The sequence below is a fragment of the Rhinatrema bivittatum genome, chromosome 4, assembly GCF_901001135.1.
Source record: "Rhinatrema bivittatum chromosome 4, aRhiBiv1.1, whole genome shotgun sequence".
NCBI classification, from domain to species: Eukaryota; Metazoa; Chordata; class Amphibia; order Gymnophiona; family Rhinatrematidae; genus Rhinatrema; species Rhinatrema bivittatum.
In genome coordinates, this window is record NC_042618.1 from 42862467 (window position 1) to 42882312 (window position 19846).

Consider the following 19846-nt stretch of genomic DNA (forward strand, 5'->3'; position numbering starts at 1 on the left):
TTGTCAAACACCTTCTGAAAATCCAAATACACTACATCTACTGGTTCACCTTTATCCACATGTTTATTAACCCCTTCAAAAAAAATGAAGCAGATTTGTTAGGCAAGACTTCCCTTGGGTAAATCCATGTTGACTGTGTCCCATTAAATCATGTCTTTCTATATGCTCTACGATTTTGATCTTGAGAATAGTTTCCACTGCTGCAGCAGTCAAAAAAGCAAACTGTGTTGGGAATTATTTGAAAGGGAATGGTGAATAAAACGGAAAATGTCATAATGCCTCTGTATAGTTCCATGGTGAGACCACACCTTGAATACTGTGTACAATTCTGGTCACCGCATCTCAAAGATATAATTGTGATTGAGAAGGTATAGAAAAGGGCGACCAAAATAAGGGGAATGGAACAGCTCCCCTCTGAGGAAAGACTAAAGAGGTTGGGACTTTTCAGCTTGGAGAAGAGACGGCTGAGGGGGGATATGATAGAGGTGTTTAAAATCTTGAGAGGTCTAGAACGGGTAGATGTGAATCTGTTGTTTACTCTTTCAGATAATAGACTAGGGGGCATTCCATGAAGTTAGCATGTGGCACATTTAAAACTAATCGGAGAAAGTTCTTTTTCACTCAACGCACAATTGAACTCTGGAATTTGTTGCCAGAGGATGTGGTTAGTGCAGTTAGTATAGCTGTGTTTAAAAAAGGATTGGATAAGTTTTTGGAGGAGAAATCAATTACCTGCTATTAAGTTGACTTAGAAAATAGCCACTGCTATTACTAGCAACGGTAACATGGAATAGACTTAGTTTTTGGGTACTTGCCAGGTTCTTATGGCCTGGATTGGCCACTGTTGGAAACAGGATGCTGGGCTTGATGGACCCTTGGTCTGACCCAGTATGGCATGTTCTTATGAATGTGCATGAGAGATTTGCATGCTCTGTCTCCACTGTATGCATATCTATCTCATGCATATTCAGTGTGGATATCCTGAAAACCAGACTTATTTGAGGCTCTCGAGGACCGGAGTTTGTCACCCCCGCTCTAGTGTGACAAGACAACAAGTGACATATCTACAGTATATGAAAGTAATCTGCTTTGACATGCCTAAAAACAGAATATAAATCAAAATTTATATTTACATAAAGCGAATATTATTAGATGACATTTTATTCTATGCAGTGGGAATGCTATAACTTTAAAGTTTCCCTTTAACTTTGCTATACCAAAATACTTTAATTTGAAATCTCCTTTCTTGATTGTTTTAGCCCTATTGTTACCGCGCTAGAAGCTGAATGGATATTACTTTTTAAAACTGTTTCTTAATGACATGAAAATGTACTGCTGTTGTAATTTATTAATCATGGTATCATGAATCGAAACCTGTTTTTTGTTATATGATGAATATGTTGACCTGCCTTGTAAGCGTAAAGGTTGCAAAGTATTTTTTTTATTTGTATGCGTTGCCCCATTTATACTGATACACTCATAATTGTTGAAGTACCATTTCTGACTGTGGTAACTGGCCATTTTACGACAATCTATGTGTGACTGAGCCGATGTTAAACTGGTGTGCGCGTGTGTGCGAGTTTTTTGGTTTTTTTTATGGTGCTTTAGCCAGTGTAACACAATGAACGTAAACAAATGAGGCCCTTTCACCCCGCCGGGTCTGCTTGGTAGTTCCTATTGCTTCTGTTACAGCTAGGCGGACGTTTGCTGATGTGTATGTTTTGCGTGCCTGGTAGTGATGCACTTCTCCCGTGTCTCTTTCCTGTGTTTTGGACAGAGCCTTTGTGGAGTTTTCTCGGAATCCCACCGAAAGGTTTAAAACGTTACCTGCGGTGTACATGGCGCTTAAGATGTCTCAGCTGAGGCTTTCCCTTGAGCTGCACGTTAATTCCGCTGAGGAAATTGAAGGAAAGAGTGAAGAGGACAGGATTTCTTTGCTGAGGCAGATGAGGTATTTTGTTGATTGGGGGGGACGGTTTTCAGAGCGCTTTTCATTGGGTGTAAAGTGTTTTACCTGTCTGAATATTGCCTTCTTTTAGCGTGGTGTTCCCACAGCACCTATGCTTTTAGCCACATGAAGAGGAGAAGATCCCTGAGATCAGGGGAGGGAGCAGCGTTTTCAGCTTTACAAAAGCGCACATGGAGATAGCCGATGCGAATATCCCTGGGTACTTTGTCCCACAGCAAAGTAAAAAGCATGCGCGTACTTTCTCTTCAGAAGGTGGCGCAGAGGCCGTGGTTAGAAAGCACCCATGGAAATTCTCGATGCGGGCAATCAGAAAATTGTCCCTGATGCATTGTGAGTGTACCAGGGTGTGCTGCTTCAGCAATCCTCTCTTCTGCGTTTAGCGAGTCCTGATATTGATCAGTGGAGTCTTGAGAAGTAACCTTGTTTCCTGAACATATCCAGATCAGTCCAGACCAGTGGGTTGGTATCCCTATTAGCAGCTGGAGTCAGAGACAAAACTTTGGGCAGTGCTACATATTCGAGAGTGCCACCTGCAGTCCCTCAATATTTCTCTGACTCCAGCAGATGGTAGTGGTGCACTTCCACAGTCTGTAGTTCAGTTTAGACAGATAACATTTTCTTTCTACTTCCAAAGGTCAGCTTCCTGAGGTGTTAGGCACCTTTGTGGGCCATCCCTCCATGGAAGCCAGACGTCCGGGGGGTTGGACACCCCTGACTAGGGTCTCGCCCGCTCCATGTTGGTGGTTGAAGGCCAGGGGCTCCTGGTCACTCACCTCCTAAGCTGCTCCCTCTACTCTCTGCAAGGGTTATCTCATAAAGTGTTACCTCAAAAAAAAAAAAAAAAAAAAATACCGGCCTGAGCGGCATCTGAGGACCTGAAGTAAGGAGTCAGGGGCCACCTCCTGTGGATCGGGGTGTGTGCGCAGCGTTTTCCCCCGCGTGTTGCCCTCAGCTCCCGGGGCTCCAGGGTGCTTGTTGAGGAGGGGAGGAAGTTTTCTTTGGCCGGCTTGGCTCTCAGCGCGCTTCAGCGTGATCGAGAGGCTATTTTTAGGCCTGCCTGTAGATTCTTCTCGCGCTGCCGGCAGCACACGCTGTTACGCGGAGCCGAGGAGGGGAGGAAGTTTTCCTTTGCTGGCGCGGCTCTTGGCGCGATCGGGAGGCTATTTTTGGGCCTGCTTGTAAATTCTTCCCGCGCAGTCAGCAGCGCGTGCTTCTGCTCGGAGCTGGTTTTTTCCTCCATCTTGCGACCGCGTGGCTGCGCGGCCTTGTTTATGGTGCCTCGTTCCAAATCGGCACCCTGCCATGCATGTGGAATGTGGGCCAGCCTCTGGATTCGGCTTCTCTTTGCCCGGCCTGTGTCCCGGGTATGGAGGGCTAGTCGGGGTTAAATACTCCTCCAACAGGGGAGGGGGATGACTCACGATCCTTTGAGGGGGGGGGTGCGGTGCCCGATGACCTTCCCAAAGGAGAAGAGGAGCCGGAGGGGTTTTCTCCGGAGTTTATTCTTCTGATGCACCAAGCCTTCCTGGCTAGGAAGCAATCGGCGTATGGCAGATCTGGACGGCTGGTGGACCTGTCGGAGCTGCCTCTGAAGAGGGGGAGATCTATGGACACATAACTCCCGGTAGTGGAGCAGCCCCATCCACTGGAGAGTAGGACTGGACCCTAGCTCGGGAACAGCGCTGGATCCAGGGGCAGATCAAGACCCGATTCCGGATCTGGGGGACATTGCCCAGGATGACCCAGATGCGGATGACCTCCCATCGGCAGACGGGAATGATCCCAGCGTGGTCCTCCTGTTTAAGCGGGACTAGCTGCGGCCCCTTATCCCCCAGGTGTTGGAGGTGCTGGGGCTTAAAATTTTGCAAGAAGAATCAGACAATGAAGGGGTTAATCCGGTTCTAGATGGTATTAGGGGTCCGACAACTTCTTTTCCTCTGCCCAAGAAGGTCCGCAAGTTGGTGACCCGTGAGTGGGAAGCCCCAGATGCGGGGCTGAAATTGGGCAGGGCAATGTCAAAGCTCTATCCCCTTTCAACAGATGTCTTGGATCTTCTTAAGATTCCAAAAGTGGATGCGGTGGTTTCGGCAGTCACGAAGAAGACTACGATTCCTGTGGCTGGAGCTGCGGCTATGGAGGATATAGAGGACCGCAAACTGGAGATCCAGTTGAAGCGTGTTTTTGAGGTGGCTGCTCTTAACCTTCAGGTAGCAGTTTGTGCTAGCCTTATGCAGAGGGCTTGCCTGTGGGTGCAAGAAGCAGGCTCTAGTGCAGGGACCGGTAGTGGTCCATTACAGGCAGCTCACTTGGAAGCGGGTATCGCTTATGTGGCAGACGCACTGTATGATTTGGTGTGCACCTTGGCACGAAGTATGGTGTCCGTGGTATTGGTGCGTCGGCTCTTTTGGTTGCGCAACTGGGCGGCGGATTTGTCATCCAAATCCCAGTTCCCTGTACGTACCTGGATCAGTCCAGACCATGGGTTGAGCCTCTTTTCCAGCAGGTGGAGACAGACCAAAACTGAAAGGATATCCTATATGAGGACAGAGCCTACCCTGTAGCCCTTCAGTATTTCTGTCTCCAGCAGGTGGAACAGCTCACCCTGTGGTTCCCTGTTAACTTCTACTTGTCCCTTCTGGGCGTTTTTCCTTTCTGTGTGTCTATCGTGTTTGGATCAAGTAAGTATTTCTGAGTTATTGTTTAAAAAAAAAAAAGTGTGAACTCTGTGGATCCTTCACAGTCCCTGTCTTCTCACTCTTGCGGAGGCCTAGGGGGGCTTGGCCCCTTGTTTTATATAGCCTAGGCTCCCTTTTCCCGGTGATCCTCGGCTGTAGGGGTGAAAATTGGTGGTGCCAGTCACTCCGCCTGTTCAGTTCCCTCTCTTCTTCTCTTCTGTACTGCTCTCCCTTCAGTGGGATCCATGGTTTTGTAGCTGCTGACAGGGACCTTTGTGTAAAAAACAAAAAAACCCCCCCAAAAAAACTAAATAAAAGGTGATTTTATCCAGAGGAGTCCCTGATAAGTTTAACAGAAGACTTCTGCCTTCCCTATTCACTTTTGCAGCTTGAGAGAGTGAATTGAGAGCGTGCACAGTTCATTCTGTGCCTCCGCTCCTTCAGCACCGGCAGCTCAGCTTATCTTAGTGCTGCCTCTCCCCCACCCAGAGAATGAAAATTAACAGGTAAGAACTAATTTTCCTCTGTAACCTTCCCTTTAAGGGCAAGCTCCTGTAAGGGGAGGATCTCGACCAGTTAGTGAAGCTGCTTGGGGAGTCCAAGGGCAATAGGTTACCTGAAGATAAACCTTCTTCAAAGAAGGTTTTCCCCCCTTGGACTCGTTTTCAGGATACTCGTCGTTTTTGGACTAGTCGATACACCTCTTCTTCTGGATCTAAGCAGATTCAGGGGCGCCAACAGCCCTTTCGCAGTGGTCGCCGCCCCGGTAGGGGTTCCGGAAACCTCGGGGCTGGGAGCAGTAAACCCTCCCTAATGAAGCCATGAGCACCCATTCCGTCGTTGAAGCTGTCTGAGGCAGATTATCCAACTTTTACACGGAATGGGCAAGAATTACCTCAGACGGATGGGTCTTGCAGATGATCAGAGAATTTTATGCTCTAGAGTTCTCTTGTCCGGTCCGAGAGGTTTTTGCTGAGTCTTGTGTGGCCTCACACAGCAAATGCGAAGTGGTACAGGACACTCTACGGCGGCCGCTCGACTTGAAGGCCATTGTACCGGTCCCGCTTCCAGAGCAAGGCTGGGGCAGGAAACTGGTGGACGGTCAGAAGACAATGTGTGATGGTAAATGGAACTTTCTCTGAAGAGAGAGCGGCGTTGAGCAGAGTGTCACAAGGATTGGTGTTGGGTCCTGTTCAGTATCTTTGTGAGCGATATTGCGGACTGGATAGAAGATAAGGTTTGTCTTTTTGCGGATGACACTAAGATCTGCAACAGAGGGACATGCCAGAAGGAGTGGAGAGAATGAGACGGGATTTAAGGAAACTGGAAGAGTGGTCGAAGATATGGCAGCTGAGATTCAGTGCCAAGAAGTGCAGAGTCATGCATATGGGGTGTGGAAATCCGAAGGAACTGTATTCGATGGGGGGAGAAGGGCTGATGTGCATGGAGCAGGAGGGAGACCTTGGGGTAATTGTTTCGCTGACTTCAGATCATTAGACACTGTGACAAGGCAATAGCTAAAGCCAGAAGAATGCTGGGCTGCATAAAGAGAGGAATATTGAGTAAGAAAAGGAAAGTGATTATCCCCTTGTACAAGTCCTTGGTGAGGCCTCACCTGGAGTACTTTGTTCAGTTATGGAGACCATAACTCCGAAGGGACAGACAGGATGGAGGCAGTCCAGAGAAGGGCGGTCCAGAGAAGACCAAAAAGGTGGATGGTCTTCATCGAATGACTTATGAGGAGAAATTGAAGAATCTAAATATGTACACCCTGGAGGAAAGGATGAGCAGAGGTGATATGATACAGACTTTCAGATACATGAAAGGTTTTAATGATCCAAAGACAATGACAAACCTTTTCCGGTGCAAAAAAATCAACAGAACCAGGGGTCACGATTTAAAACTCCAGGGAGGAAGACTCAGAACCAATGTCAGGAAGTATTTCTTCACGGAGAGTGTGGTGGATGCCTGGAACGCCCTTCCGGAGGAAGTGGTGAAGACCAAAGCTGTAAAGGATTTCAAAGTGGTGTGGGATAAATACTGTAGATCCATAAAGTCTAGAGGATGTGAATGAAGAGAAGAGGCATGGGGTGGCTTGTGGGAATGACTGCTACTACCTGGAGATTAATATCCTTATTCAATAAACATACACACGGTTAATGCGACTTCAACATTGCTCTATGCTTCAACGGCAAGAGGAAATGTGGAAAAAGATTTGCATCCACAAAAAAGCAGGGGAGTAGCTTGCTTGTTATGGCGGTTACTACCCCAAACCAAATAAGCCTGATACTTCACTTTCAATGCATATCCAGCATATCTCTCTGCTTCAACGGCAGGGGAATGAAGAAAAGAGGGTTTATATTCAGACAACTACCAAAAGGACTATTACATAGCCTGGGTAAAACAAATAAGCATGGGTGTAGCTTGCTTGTTACGGCGGTCACTACTCCGAATCAAACCTGATACTTCACTTGGAATACATATCCAGCGCAGCTGACTGCTTCAAAGGCAGGGGAATGAAGAAAAGAGGGTTTATATTCAAACAACCAACAAGGACTGAATCGCACAGGCTGGGTAAACAAGCGTGGCTGTAGCTTGCTTATTACGGCGGTTACTACCCCAAACCAATTTAGCTAGATACTTCACTTAGATGCAGCTTCAGCACTGCTATCTACATCGATGGCGGTGGTGGAAGGGAAATAGAACCAAAAAGTTACTTAAAAGGGTCAAGAGTAACAGATAAGCATGAAAAAATAAGTGTGAAAGCTTACTGGGCAGACTGGATGGACCGTTTGTCTTCTGCTGTCATTTCTATGTTTCATTTCTATGTTTCATTATCGACTGGACGTTAAAGCTTCTAAAGAATCATCCTTTGAGAGTGTTCTGCGCGCAGGTCTTTCGGGTTCCCGCCCAGTGTAGGGTGGCTTGGGTACATTCCACTGGTCTGGACTGATCTGGATATGTTCAGGAAATGAAAATTGGTTCTTACCTGTTAATTTTTGTCCAGAGGCCCTTCTCCTTTTTTCAGATTCTGAAAGACTGCCTAGGTGTGTTTGCTATTTTTTTCCAAAAGAGCTCAGTTTGCAGATACATTTGATGGAGCAGTTTTCTAGAGGTTGAATTTTGTGTTGGGTTTTCGTGGGGGCGAATGGGTTGTACGTTTCATTGGGTTTCAACCCCCTTCACCTGTTAGTTTGATAGTGTGTGCTTGGGTACAGGACAATACTGAAGGGACTGCAGGAGGCACTCTCGTATATGTAGCAGTGCCCAAAGTTTTGATTTCTTGACTCCATCTGCTGGAAGGGATACACAACCCACTGGTCTGGACTGATCTGTGGTATTACAGGAATGAAAATTAGCAAGTAAGAACGAATTTTAATTTAGAAACTGTGAATTTTACGTATCCGTTCCATTTTATGCGGTTCAACTTTATTAAAAAAAAAAAAATTGTGTTTATAAAACCACCATGTTGAGGGCCCTGAAGAGCCACAGATTGATTCTGACAATGTCTTAGGTCATTTGTTACCACTGCTCCCACCCCTAACATTCCTTATTCTATAATTCCCCATTTCCCACCCACACACGCCATTCAACCATTCCAAAAAAAAAAGTCACGTCCAGATGACAGAATCCCTGACTGCCAAGCCTTCTCTGCTATAGCAGAGTCCTTGTTTTGGCTCCCATAACTCCTGCTATTGGTCTGCTCCAGGTGTCTGCCAACCTCTCAGTGAAACGAGATTCATCTGAGCCGCCCTCCTTGTAGCTTCATGTTTGCTCTTCTCCAGTATTCTCCCACATTCCATAAATCTTTCAGTAAGAAGTCATGCAAACATGGGATAAGTAACTTGTGAATTCTGAAAAAGTAGATGTCTGTATATTTTTTTTTTTGTTTTGTTTTGAGACCCTTTATTGCAGTGGTTCTCAACCCTGTCCTGGGGACCCCCCCAGCCAGTCGGGTCTTCATGATATCCACAATGAATATGCATGAGAGAAAATTTGCATGTTATGGAGGCAGTGTATGCAAATTTTCTCTCATGCATATTCATTGTGGATGATATGAAAACCCGACTGGCTGGGGGGGTCCCCAGGACAGGGTTGAGAACCACTGCTTTATTGGTTTACTTTAAGACCTGCATAACTTATTCCGTCTTCTAGGTTGGTATGCATGTTTTAATGAACTCCGGTGAGCAGTGGCCTGTAAATAGAATTTCCAGACTTCTCCTTGATCCCTGTTTACTGTGTGTGTTTATCTTTTTAGTAAACGTGGGGGGAGGGCGATGATATCTAGCTTCATGCAGTCAAAACAAATGCAATAGGTGATAGTTAGTAATAACTATTACTAACTATTGCAATAGGAGTTAGTAATAGCTATTATTCTTTTCTTTCATATGGAGCTCGATATCTCCCAAATCTGCGTCATTGTCTGTCGCTCAGTATTCAGATTCTTTCTTCCCCATCAGGGTATTTGTAGAGGCTGCAGCCTTCAGTTGATGGTTGTGCTGTTCATTGGACACCACGTTCACACAGAGGCCTGAAGAGACTTTAATCTTATAAAGTGTGACTTTGAAGCAATCAGATCTTGGGCTGTTAGGTTTAACTTGTTTTGTTTTTCTGTCAAGGTTGTAGTCAGTGGATGGCCTGTTGGTGTGAAATGCTGTAAGCATAGGTCTGACCTGCTCAGCAGTCAAGTCCATAGCTTTGGACCAGTGTCCTCCATCTTTCAGAAGCTTCTGGACTTCATATGCAAATAGTTTATAAATTTCAGGTCTTCAGTTACCAGTTCATGGAGCAGATGACTTTCATCTGTTGCCTTCATTTGCCGATAGTAAAGTTAAGGTCTGTCAAAGTCACAATGGCAGAAAAAGAACCTGTGACTACTTATCAACGTGTAACCTTACTTGGTGCAACGCCGGAGAGTACAGGAAGTACATCAGTATCAGGCCGATACAGTAAAGTGAACTCCGATGGAGCGCACTGTTAGTCCGCATTTAGCCGCGCGTTTTCGACGTGCTATTTTTACCCCTTATACAGTAAGGGGTAATAGTGCGTCGAAAACGCGTGGCCAACCCCCCCGAAACTAATAGCGCCCGCAACATGCAAATGCCTGTTGATGGGCCTATTAGTTATTCCCGTGTGATTCAGAAAGTAAAATGTGCAGCCAAGCCACACATTTTACTCTCAGAAATTAACTCCTGCCTGCACCGGGGAAGTGTACAGAAAAGCAGAAAAAACTGCTTTTCTGTACACCCTCTGACTTAATATCATAGCAATATTAAGTCAGAGGCCCCAAAAAAAAAATAAAAACAAAAAACCTTTTTAAAATCTGCCTGCGGTCTGCGGGTTGGAAGACAGACGCTCAATTATGCCAGCATCCATTTTCCGAACCTGTGGCTGTCGGTGGGTTCGAGAACAGACGCCGGTAAAATTGAGCGTCGGCTGTCAAACCCGCTGACAGCCGCCGCTTCTGTCAAAAAGGAGGCGCTAGGGACGCGCTGGTGTCCCTAGCGCCTCCTTTTACCACGGGCCCTCATTTGCATTTTTTTGTTTTTCTGAATCGCGCCCCCAGGAGAGTGGCCTGGGTGCGTGCCGGGAGAGAGGGTGCTCGCTGGCTCTCCCGCGCGTTTTTCTGTATCAGCCTGTACGTGTGTAGGTTGTGCAGCCTGTTTTGAGTTCTGATGTGCTCTTGAGTACACTGTAAACATTTTCTTTTTAGTGTGAAAACTTATGGACGATACAGATAGCCCAGTACTCTGCTGGGGTCTCCTAACTTGCCAAGGGTGGGGGTTCTGTGCTCAGCACTCCACACCATCCTGGCTTTTCAAATGACTGTTGTTGTTTTACAGGGTTAATGTGGACTTCCAGAAGCAGACAGTTGATCCTGTGCAAGCTTCATTTAGTGGTTGTGAACAATCTCAGATCCTCAAAACCCTCCATTTGTCAATCAATGTCACCGAGGTAAGTTTGTTCCAAAAGATCAATGTCCATTTCTTCCCCTCCAGGTGCAAAGTTACTGTTTTTGTAGTTGAACATTCACTTTTTAAGAAGTCATTTTGGAAGCAGAAGGTGACAAAATTGTTACACTGTCAGACATTGAGGTGAGTGTTAAATGTCCCTTGTTGTTCATTGTCAGGTGGTGGAAGTTGGCCATTTCTGGGGTTTCAGGATTGATGAGAGGAACCTGCATATACTGAGGAACCTTACTGGTGAGATCAACCAGCAGGAGCTCCTGCCTCTGCCCAAGCGCCCGCATCCAGATTTAATGTGCCTGGCTCCTTTTGCTGATTTGGAGAACCAGAGATACTACCGCGCCCAAATCCTGTACATCTCAGGGGATTCCGCGGAGGTACGTCATGCTCTGTGTTTTTAAAGATGGTACTGGCTGGGAGTTGCAGGCTCCCAAAGAGAGCCGTCTTGTGACATAATTACAAGCACAGGTGTAGAAGAGGCTCAGTTTGTCAGCAAAATGCTGTGTTTCTGTATCATCTTTCTGTACTCATCTTCAAAAATTCAAATCACTACTCCACAAGTATCGGAAATCAACGGATGAAGCCAAGAAAAACTTTTACACAACAAAATTTCATCAGTACCAGTTCAATCCGCGTGCCCTCTTCCAATACGTTTCTAACATTATTTCCCCATCAACTAACATCTACCCTGAAATTGAGGATAAAAATAAATGTGAGAAATTAGCCTATTTCCAGGACAAGATTTCCAATATCATGGCTCGATTCACCTCACCTTCGCTGCCGTTAAGCCTATTGCCCACAAACACCACAAGCTATTCACCCATTCTCTCAAATTTTGAAAGCTCTACTGTATCAGAAATTGAAACAATACTTAAGAAAATCAAACCGGCTTTACATCCAATTGATATCATGCCAACAAAAACTCTCCTTGCCATTCCTACTAGGATTGCCCCTGCAATCGCTAATATCGTTAACAAATCTATAACAGATGGAGTCTTTCCTACACAACTCAAACACGCTATAATAAAGCCCACACTCAAAAAAGCTGACCTGGATCCCTCTGAACCGGCTAACTATCGGCCAGTCTCAAACCTCCCTTTACTGTCAAAAATCCTAGAAAAAGTCATAAACAAACAACTCACAGATTTTCTAGACGAAAATCAACTTCTCTTACCTTCACAATATGGATTCAGGAAGGAACCATAGCACCGAAACCCTGCTTGTGTCCCTCTCAGACTCTATACTAAAAACCATTGATTCTGGTCACTCTTATCTTCTGGCGCTACTTGATATCTCGTCGGCGTTTGACACAGTAAACCACAATACCCTCCTCTCCCTCCTCTCACAAATTGGCATCACGGGCACTGCATTATGCTGGATCCAATCTTTCCTGAAAGATAGGACATACAGTGTCAAGATGAGACACCAAACTTCAAAACCCAGAAAACTATCACAAGGTGTTCCACAAGGGTCCTCACTTTCATCAACTCTATTCAATGTTTATCTATCTCCTCTTTGTAAACTGCTGGTTAAATTGGATCTCCGTCATTTCATATACGCCGACGACATACAGATCCTCATTCCCATCAATGATTCACTGGCTAATGCCCTAAAAATTTGGGATTCTGCTCTTGCTGAAATAAAAAATCTACTCATGGAAAACTTTCTTGCAATAAACACTAACAAAACCGAACTACTCATCATCACGCCACACAAGAACACCTCCTCTAACACCTCACCTATCACAACAGCAGACCAGCCACATTTACAACACGTCCGCAGCCTTGGGGTCATGATTGACAATCACTTATCCTTAAAGAATTTCATCTCGTCTACAATTAAAAATGGCTTCTTTAAATTACATACGCTGAAAAGAATTAAACCCCTCCTACATCCTCAGGACTTCCGGACAGTGTTGCAAGCAACAATTCTACCAAAAATAGATTACTGTAATGCATTACTTCTAGGTCTCCCAAAAAACACAATTCAACCATTGCAGATGCTGCTGCTCGATTACTTACCAATTCTCGACGACATGAACACATCACCCCAGCTCTCATGTTCCTACATTGGCTTCCTGTAACTTACAGAATCACTTTTAAAGTACTCTCACTCATCCATAAATCAATCCACAATCAAGAGATGCAATGGTTTTCTGATCATTTTATATTCCGCACATCGAACAGACCAATAAGAAATATCCACCAAGCCAAATTAATCTCTCATCCAATCAAACACATCAAACATGTTTCCACAAGAGAACGTTCTTTTTCTATTGCTGGTATCAACATATGGAACAATATGCCGTTGGAATTGCGTCTCGAATCCTGCCACAAAACTTTCAAACAAAACCTCAAAACATGGTTGTTTGAACAGGCTTTCTATCAATGAACAAGGACTAACATTAAAATTCAGTCATCATTAACATTAAATCACTAACATTAAATTAGTTATCCTGTATAATTTATCACCTACATCTTGTTCTTATCATGTTCTCATTTACTCTCCTTGTTTTGTTTCTCTCTGCTAATCCCCCTGTTCCTCATTCCCCTTCCTTTCCCATTTTACAAACTCAGTGAATTAACTTGAACTTGACTTCAGAGGTTGCCTCTAACAGACTAATGGCTTAAGTTACTCTTGTGTTTCACTACTTTAAATTAATATACATTATTGATTATAGCTACAGTAATTATATATTGAACCATGGAAATGTTTACGTATAGCCTTAAGCTATTATTTGTTTAATTACTCTTGAAACTGTTATATGTAAAGCCCATTGCTTATTCCTTATTGTTAACTTATTGTTTACTTACTGTTTAACCCGTTTTATGTAAAGCCTGTTGCTAATATTGTTTACTGTAAACCGAGGTGATGTATATCTATACGTACCACGGTACATAAGAATCTCTAAATAAATAAATAAAATCATGTAGCATAAACTGTTTTAAGAGAAGGGCAGTGTTGGTCCAATCCTTGCCCCACTGTGATTGAGTTCTGGGTTGACTCGATTGCTTCCTGTTTTGAGTTACAAGCATTTTCATGCTTCTGGAAATGCAGAGATTGTGTGTGCATTCCTCATTCTGTAAAAATTTGCCAGAGTGACAGAGAAATTGTAAACCTGTTGAGTGTAATGCTGCTTTCTCTCCATGCAGATGATGTCCGTGTAACCCTATTGGGAGATAGTTATAGAGAAAGTGAGCCTTCGCGCCTGGTGGGGCGACTGGTCCTCGTGTTTTACATCCAACATGTACGACGGCAGACAGTGCGCTGCAGTCGAAGTAGACTCTGCCTTGTCTGCAGGCAGGGCCGAGTTTAAGATTGTGGCGCCCATAGGCAGTGCCTTAGCGGTAGGTGCCCCTCTGAAGCTGTGCTAGCCCCATGACACACTAGCGAGCAGAAGCTGGCTTCTGTTTGGCCTCGATATTTGGTGCCTTCGGCAATTGCCCTAACCTAAATCCGGGCCCATCTGCAGTACCCCTTTTGGGTCTGAAGCCAAAGGAGCAAGCTGGTGAGAGGGGGAGGAGCTGGGAAGGGAGATGCTAAACTTGAGTAGGAAGAAAGTTAAGGGAAAGGGGGGAGAGCAGCTGAGGAGGGTGGGGGGGGGGGGGCAGAGCCTTGGGGTGCTTGAGGCTTTTTCAAGATTCTGCAGATTTACATAATTTTGCATAAAGTTTCACATCTCGCTGTACAAAAAACAATTTTTTAATCCAAAACATTTTACATTTTTAGGCAGTTAAACTATATATCAATACAGAGTTTACTATGTACAAAAACTGTTTTCCAAGTAAAAATACGTTGTTAAACTTTTGGATTGAAATAAGTGCCACCATCCTTTTAATATTGTCATGAGAAATGTCTGTCGTATTTCTGAGTATATGAGCTTATGCATGCTGAAGCTGTCTGTGCTCAACATCTGCAAAATTTGTCATGCTGTTAATTGAAATGATTACCATCTCTGCCAGCTGTGGGGGGAGGAGCAGCTGCAGACTTCCATATCTCTTCCAGGTCTGTCCACTGATATATAAATACAGTTGGGCGCACATGCAGGTACGAAAAGCTTTATGTAAAGATGAAATTCTTCCAAAGGGACATCACTCCATCCAGGTGTTAGATCAAAATCTTCTTTTAGTTTGGCTTAAAAAAAAAGAGATCTTTGCAGGAGCGAACAGGGACTGCTCGCTCTGTCCACGCCCACCTCATCCCCTTTCAGGACAGGAGGGGGAGGTACTGGGTTAGAGAGCAGAGTGACTTGGCTCTCGTCTGCCCCTGCCTCAGCCCTCCCCAGCTGCTTGGGAGGGGAGGGACTGGATCAGGAAGAGAAAAAATGTGTTGCAGACATTTGATGGTGGTTTCAGCACTGCAGGGTAAGGGAGCTTCTTTCAGATGATTGAATTGGTGTGGCAGAGCGACACATTTGTGTGGCAGGCTGTAAATTACGTGGCAACAGACATTTCCCTGTACGTACCAGGATCAGTCCAGACAGTTGGGTTATGCCTCCCTTCCAGCAGATGGAGTCAGAGAGAAAACTGAAAAGCACCACCCACATAACCCGGTGTGCCACCTGCAATCCCTCAGTATTTTCTCTGACTCCAGCAGATGAGACATACCCTGCGGTCCTGATTTTGGGTTTCATTGGGGCTGCGCCCCATCAGGTTTGGGGGAAAAAAAAAAGGAAAAAGATTTTTTTTTTTTTTTTTGGACTTGTGATTACAGCATCTAGACACAGGCAGGCACGGCAGGACTTTGTCCTGCTTTACATTTCCCAGAGAGTTTAGCTCGGGCCTGGTGAGAAGAGGGGGAGGATTCACCGGTGGGCTGGTCACTCTCCACCTCTCTGAGGCGTTCCTTCCTCTGACACCCCCCCCCCCCCCCCCCCCCCCCCCCCCCCGCAAAGAGCCGTCGCCCATGGGCTGAATTCCGTTTTTAAAAAAAAAAAAGATTTTGATTACCTGTTCTTGGTATTCGGCCTGCGCCTGCCAGTTCTCCCGGGCCTCCGGAGGGGGTGGAGTTCTCCACCCGGCTGCTCACTATGCCTCGGGGCACGGCTTGTAAGTCCTGTGCAGAGCTGGGGATCCGGCTCTCTCGCGAAGGCCTCTGCTCCCGGTGCCTTCCCAGGGGCGAGGGGCCTTCACAGCACGGCGATTCGGCAGGGGGGGGGCAGTGTTTTCATGGTGCTGGCAGCCGCGTGGAGACCGCGTGGCATGGGGCAGGGGCTTAGCTCGCTCCCGATCAGCGCGGGAGCGGCGGCCATTTTGTCTGCCTCCGGCAGGGAGGAGAGTGAATCGGAAGAGGGGGAAGATCTTCCTCCTCCACTTTCCCCACCGTACAGACCCCGCAGTTCCCCGGCAGCACCTGCCCCCCCTACGGGCAGGGCCTCGGGGGGGTCCTTAAAGCGACGGCAACCATTTTCTTCAAAGTTTATATTGTTGCTGCATCAGGCTTATTTAGAGGCAGAATCGGAGTGGGATGACAAAGCTCCCACTCCAGTTAAAATCCCGAGGGCCGAGGGGGGGAAGTTGCTTCACAGATTGCCTGATCCTGTGGACCCGGGGGATCCCAGTTGTCCTGATCCAGTGGGCCCAATGGATCCGGGTTGTCGGGATCCCTTCACCCTGGATGATAAGGGCAATTCCGACTCCCAGGTGGAAGGGGATGATCCGCAGGTCCCTCGGCTATTCCACAGGGAGGAACTAAACCCCTTAATTATGCACGTGCTGCAGGAGCTGGAGCTCCCCTTGTCTCAGGACCCATCGGAGGTCTCTATGGGGGATGCTGCGTTTGACCCACCGCAGACATTTCCTTTTCACCCGAAACTCTCACAGATTGTGTCACGGGAGTGGGAAACCCCGGAGGCTTCCTTGAGGGTCACTAGGGCCATGGAGAAGTTATACCCACTCCCTGGTGAGACGCTGGATCTCCTGAAGGTCCCCAAGGTGGATTCCGCGGTCACAGCCATAGCCAACAAGCACACCACTATTCCGGTAACGGGGGGCCGGGCCCCACTGCACTTAAGGATCTGCAGGATATGAAGTTGGAAGCGTTGCTTAAACGTATTTTTGGAGTATCCGCCCTGAGAATCCGAGCAGCGGTTTGTAGTAGCCTTATGCAGCGGGCCTTGCTTCGATGGGTTCAGCAAATGTTGATGGCCCAGGACCTTCCGCCCGGGGAGGCTGAACAGGCAGCTCGTATGGAATCTGCTGATGCCTTGTATGATCTCCTTCGGACTTTGGCCCGTACCATGTCTTCAGCAGTTTCGGCGCGTTGTCTGCTCTGACTCCGGAACTGGTCCGCCGATGCCTCCTCTAAAGCCCAGCTCGGCTCCTTTCCTTTTAGAGGTAAGTTGTTTGGTGAAGAGCTGGAACAGCTTATCAAGGCCTTGGGCGACAACAAGGTGTACAAGCTACCTGAGGACAAGCCTAGGGTGGCTCGTTCCTCTGGTAACTACCAAGGCCGTTTCCGGGTGCTGCATCGTTTTCGTTCTGCCAGGGGGGTTTCAGGCTATGCCCCTCGGCAGTCGGCTTCAAGAGCACAGTCTTGGCCATCTTCCTTTCGAGGCAGGTGGCTCAGCGAACCGGGACACATGCCTTTGCCAGCAACAGTAAGACTGCACAATGAAGGGGCGCCGATCCATTCCTCCATCCCGTACATCGGGGGTCGACTGACCCACTTTTTCGAGGAATGAGTCAAGATTACTTCCGATCAGTGGGTCCTAGATATGTCACGGTTACGCTTTGGAGTTTGCTCGTCCCCTCCGAGAATCTTTTCCTGATGTTCCCTTGCGGGCCACCGCGCAAGCAGCAGGTGGTCCTTCAGACTCTAGATCGGTTGAAGGCTCTGGGAGCTATTACGCCGGTTCCTCCGTCAGAGCACCGGACCGGTCGATACTCTATTTTGTGGTACCAAAGAAGGATGGGACCTTTTGCGGAGATTAATATCCTTATTCAATAAACATACACACAGTTAATGCGACTCCAACATTGCTCTATGCTTCAACGGCAAGAGAGAATGTGTAAAAAAGGATTTGCATCCACAAAAAAGCAGGGGAGTAGCTTGCTTGTTACGGCGGTTACTACCCCAAACCAAATAAGCCTGATACTTCACTTTCCATGCACATTTATTTTATTTAACATTTTTCTATACCGACCTTCAAGGTTGAATACCATATCAGGTCGGTTTACATCGAACAGGGGTAGATCAGTATAACGTAACATAACATAAGGAGCAAATTTTGTGGTAAGAGACAAGAGCAGAGAAGCAAAAAGTTACATCCAGCATAGGTCTCTGCTTCAGTGGCAGAGAGAATGAAGAAAAGACTATTTATATTCAGCATTAACCAACAAGGAATGAATTACATAGTCTGGGTAAACAAATAAGCATGGGTGTAGCTTGCTTGTTACGGCGGTTACTACCCCGAATCAATTAAGCATGATACTTCACTTGGAATACATATCCAGAGCAGCTCACTACAACGACAGGGGGGAATGAAGTAAAGAGAATTTATATTCAGACAACCAACAAGAATTGAATTGCACAGGCAAGGTAAGCAAACGGGAGTAGCTTGCTTATTACGGCGGTTACTACTCCAAACCAATTAACTAGATACTTCACTTAGATGCAGCTCCAGCACTGCTGTCTGCATCGATGATGGGGGTAGAATGGAATTGGAACCAAAAAGTTACCAATAAGGGCCCGGACCTCAGCGGTCAGAATAACAGATAAGTATGAAAACAAATAGGTGTGAAAGCTTGCTGGGCAGACTGGATGGACCGTTTGGTCTTCTGCCGTCACTTCTATGTTTCTATGATTTTGGACCTCAAGCAGGTCAACAAAGCTTTGTGGGTGCCTCACTTTCATATGGAAACGTTGCGGTTGGTCATTGCGGCGGTCCACAAGGGGAGAGTTTTTGGCTTCTTTGGATCTGACGGAGGCATATCTTCACATAGGGATCCAGGAAACACCATCAGCGGTTTCTCAGATTCATGATTCTGGGGCAACACTATCAGTTTTGTGCCCTCCCCTTTGGCCTGGCGACTGCTCATCGCATATTCACCAAGATGTTGGTGGTGGTAGCGGCAAGCTTACGTCTGGAAGAAATTCTGGTGCATCCCTACCTGGACGATTGGCTTATTTGAGCGAAATCGGAGCAACTCTGCCGGGTGGTGGTCCGTTCGGTTGTGTGTCGTCTACAGTCTCTGAGCTGGGTAGTCAACTATGCCAAGAGCCAGCTGATCCCAACTCAGGTGATAGAGTTCTTGGGGGCTCGCTTCAATACGTTGGCAGGTAGAGTTTCCTTACCCCCCTCGATCGCATGGACAGGTTGATGTCCCAGGTATGGCGTCTGCTCTCTCTCCCCTCCCCAGTGGTGTGAGATTATTTGCAGGTTCTTGGATATATGGCGTCTACCCTGGAGCTAGTCCCTTGGGCCTTCGCACATTTAAGACTGTTGCAGAGGGCACTGCTCTCGCGTTAGGATCCCAAGTCAGAGGAGTACCAGATCCCTTTGCCTCTGCTCGAGCCGGCCAGGTCATCTGGCCTGGTGGCTAAATACGGATCATCTTCTGAAGGGGGTCTACCTCGAGAGTCCCCAATGGATAGTGGTAACGACCGATGCCAGCCTCTTCGGTTGGGGAGCAGTGTACCAGTCGAGGTCTGCTCAGGTCCTTTGGACTCAGTTTCAGGCACAGTGGTCCATCAACAGGTTGGAGACCAGAGCGGTCCGACTTGCTCTACAACACTTCTTACCAATGTTACGCAACAAAGCGGTATGGATTCTTTTCAACAATGCGACCACGGTGGCCTACATAAACAGGCAAGGAGGCACCAGAAGTCATCCAGTGTCCAATGAGGCTGACATGCTGATGAGATGGGCAGAGCGCCACCTCGACCAGATTGTGGCGTCTCACATCGCCGGCGTCGACAACGTTCAGGCGGTCTTCCTCAGCAGACAACAATTGGATCCCGGAGAATGGGAACTGTCAGAGTAAGTGATGGGCATGATATTAAGACTATGGGGGACTCCCCACCTGGACCTGATGGCAACCCGTCGGAACGCAAAGGCGGCTCGCTTCTTCAGTCGCAGGCAAGACCACGGGTCCGAAGGGGTGGATGCTCTGGTTCTTCCTTGGCCGCCGCACGTCCTTCTCTACGTGTTTCCTCCATGGCCACTGATCGGAAAGGTATTGCGTCGCATAGTTTCACCAGGGCCCAGTAGTTCTAGTGGGCCCGAAGGCCATGGT

The 19846-nt window shown here is 46.9% G+C and overlaps 1 protein-coding gene across 2 annotated transcripts in view; it reads left to right on the plus strand.

The window, feature by feature from the left end:
- Positions 1-19846, plus strand: part of TDRD9 (tudor domain containing 9) — a 292409-nt gene that overhangs the window by 169593 nt on the left and 102970 nt on the right. Inside the window, exons 24-26 of one of the 2 annotated variants that reach the window (XM_029598050.1) lie at positions 1778-1951; positions 10488-10599; positions 10775-10987. In XM_029598050.1, the coding sequence (XP_029453910.1) occupies positions 1778-1951; positions 10488-10599; positions 10775-10987 (499 nt within the window). The remainder of the gene's footprint in view (positions 1-1777; positions 1952-10487; positions 10600-10774; positions 10988-19846) is intronic. The other variant, XM_029598051.1, reaches the window with a different exon arrangement.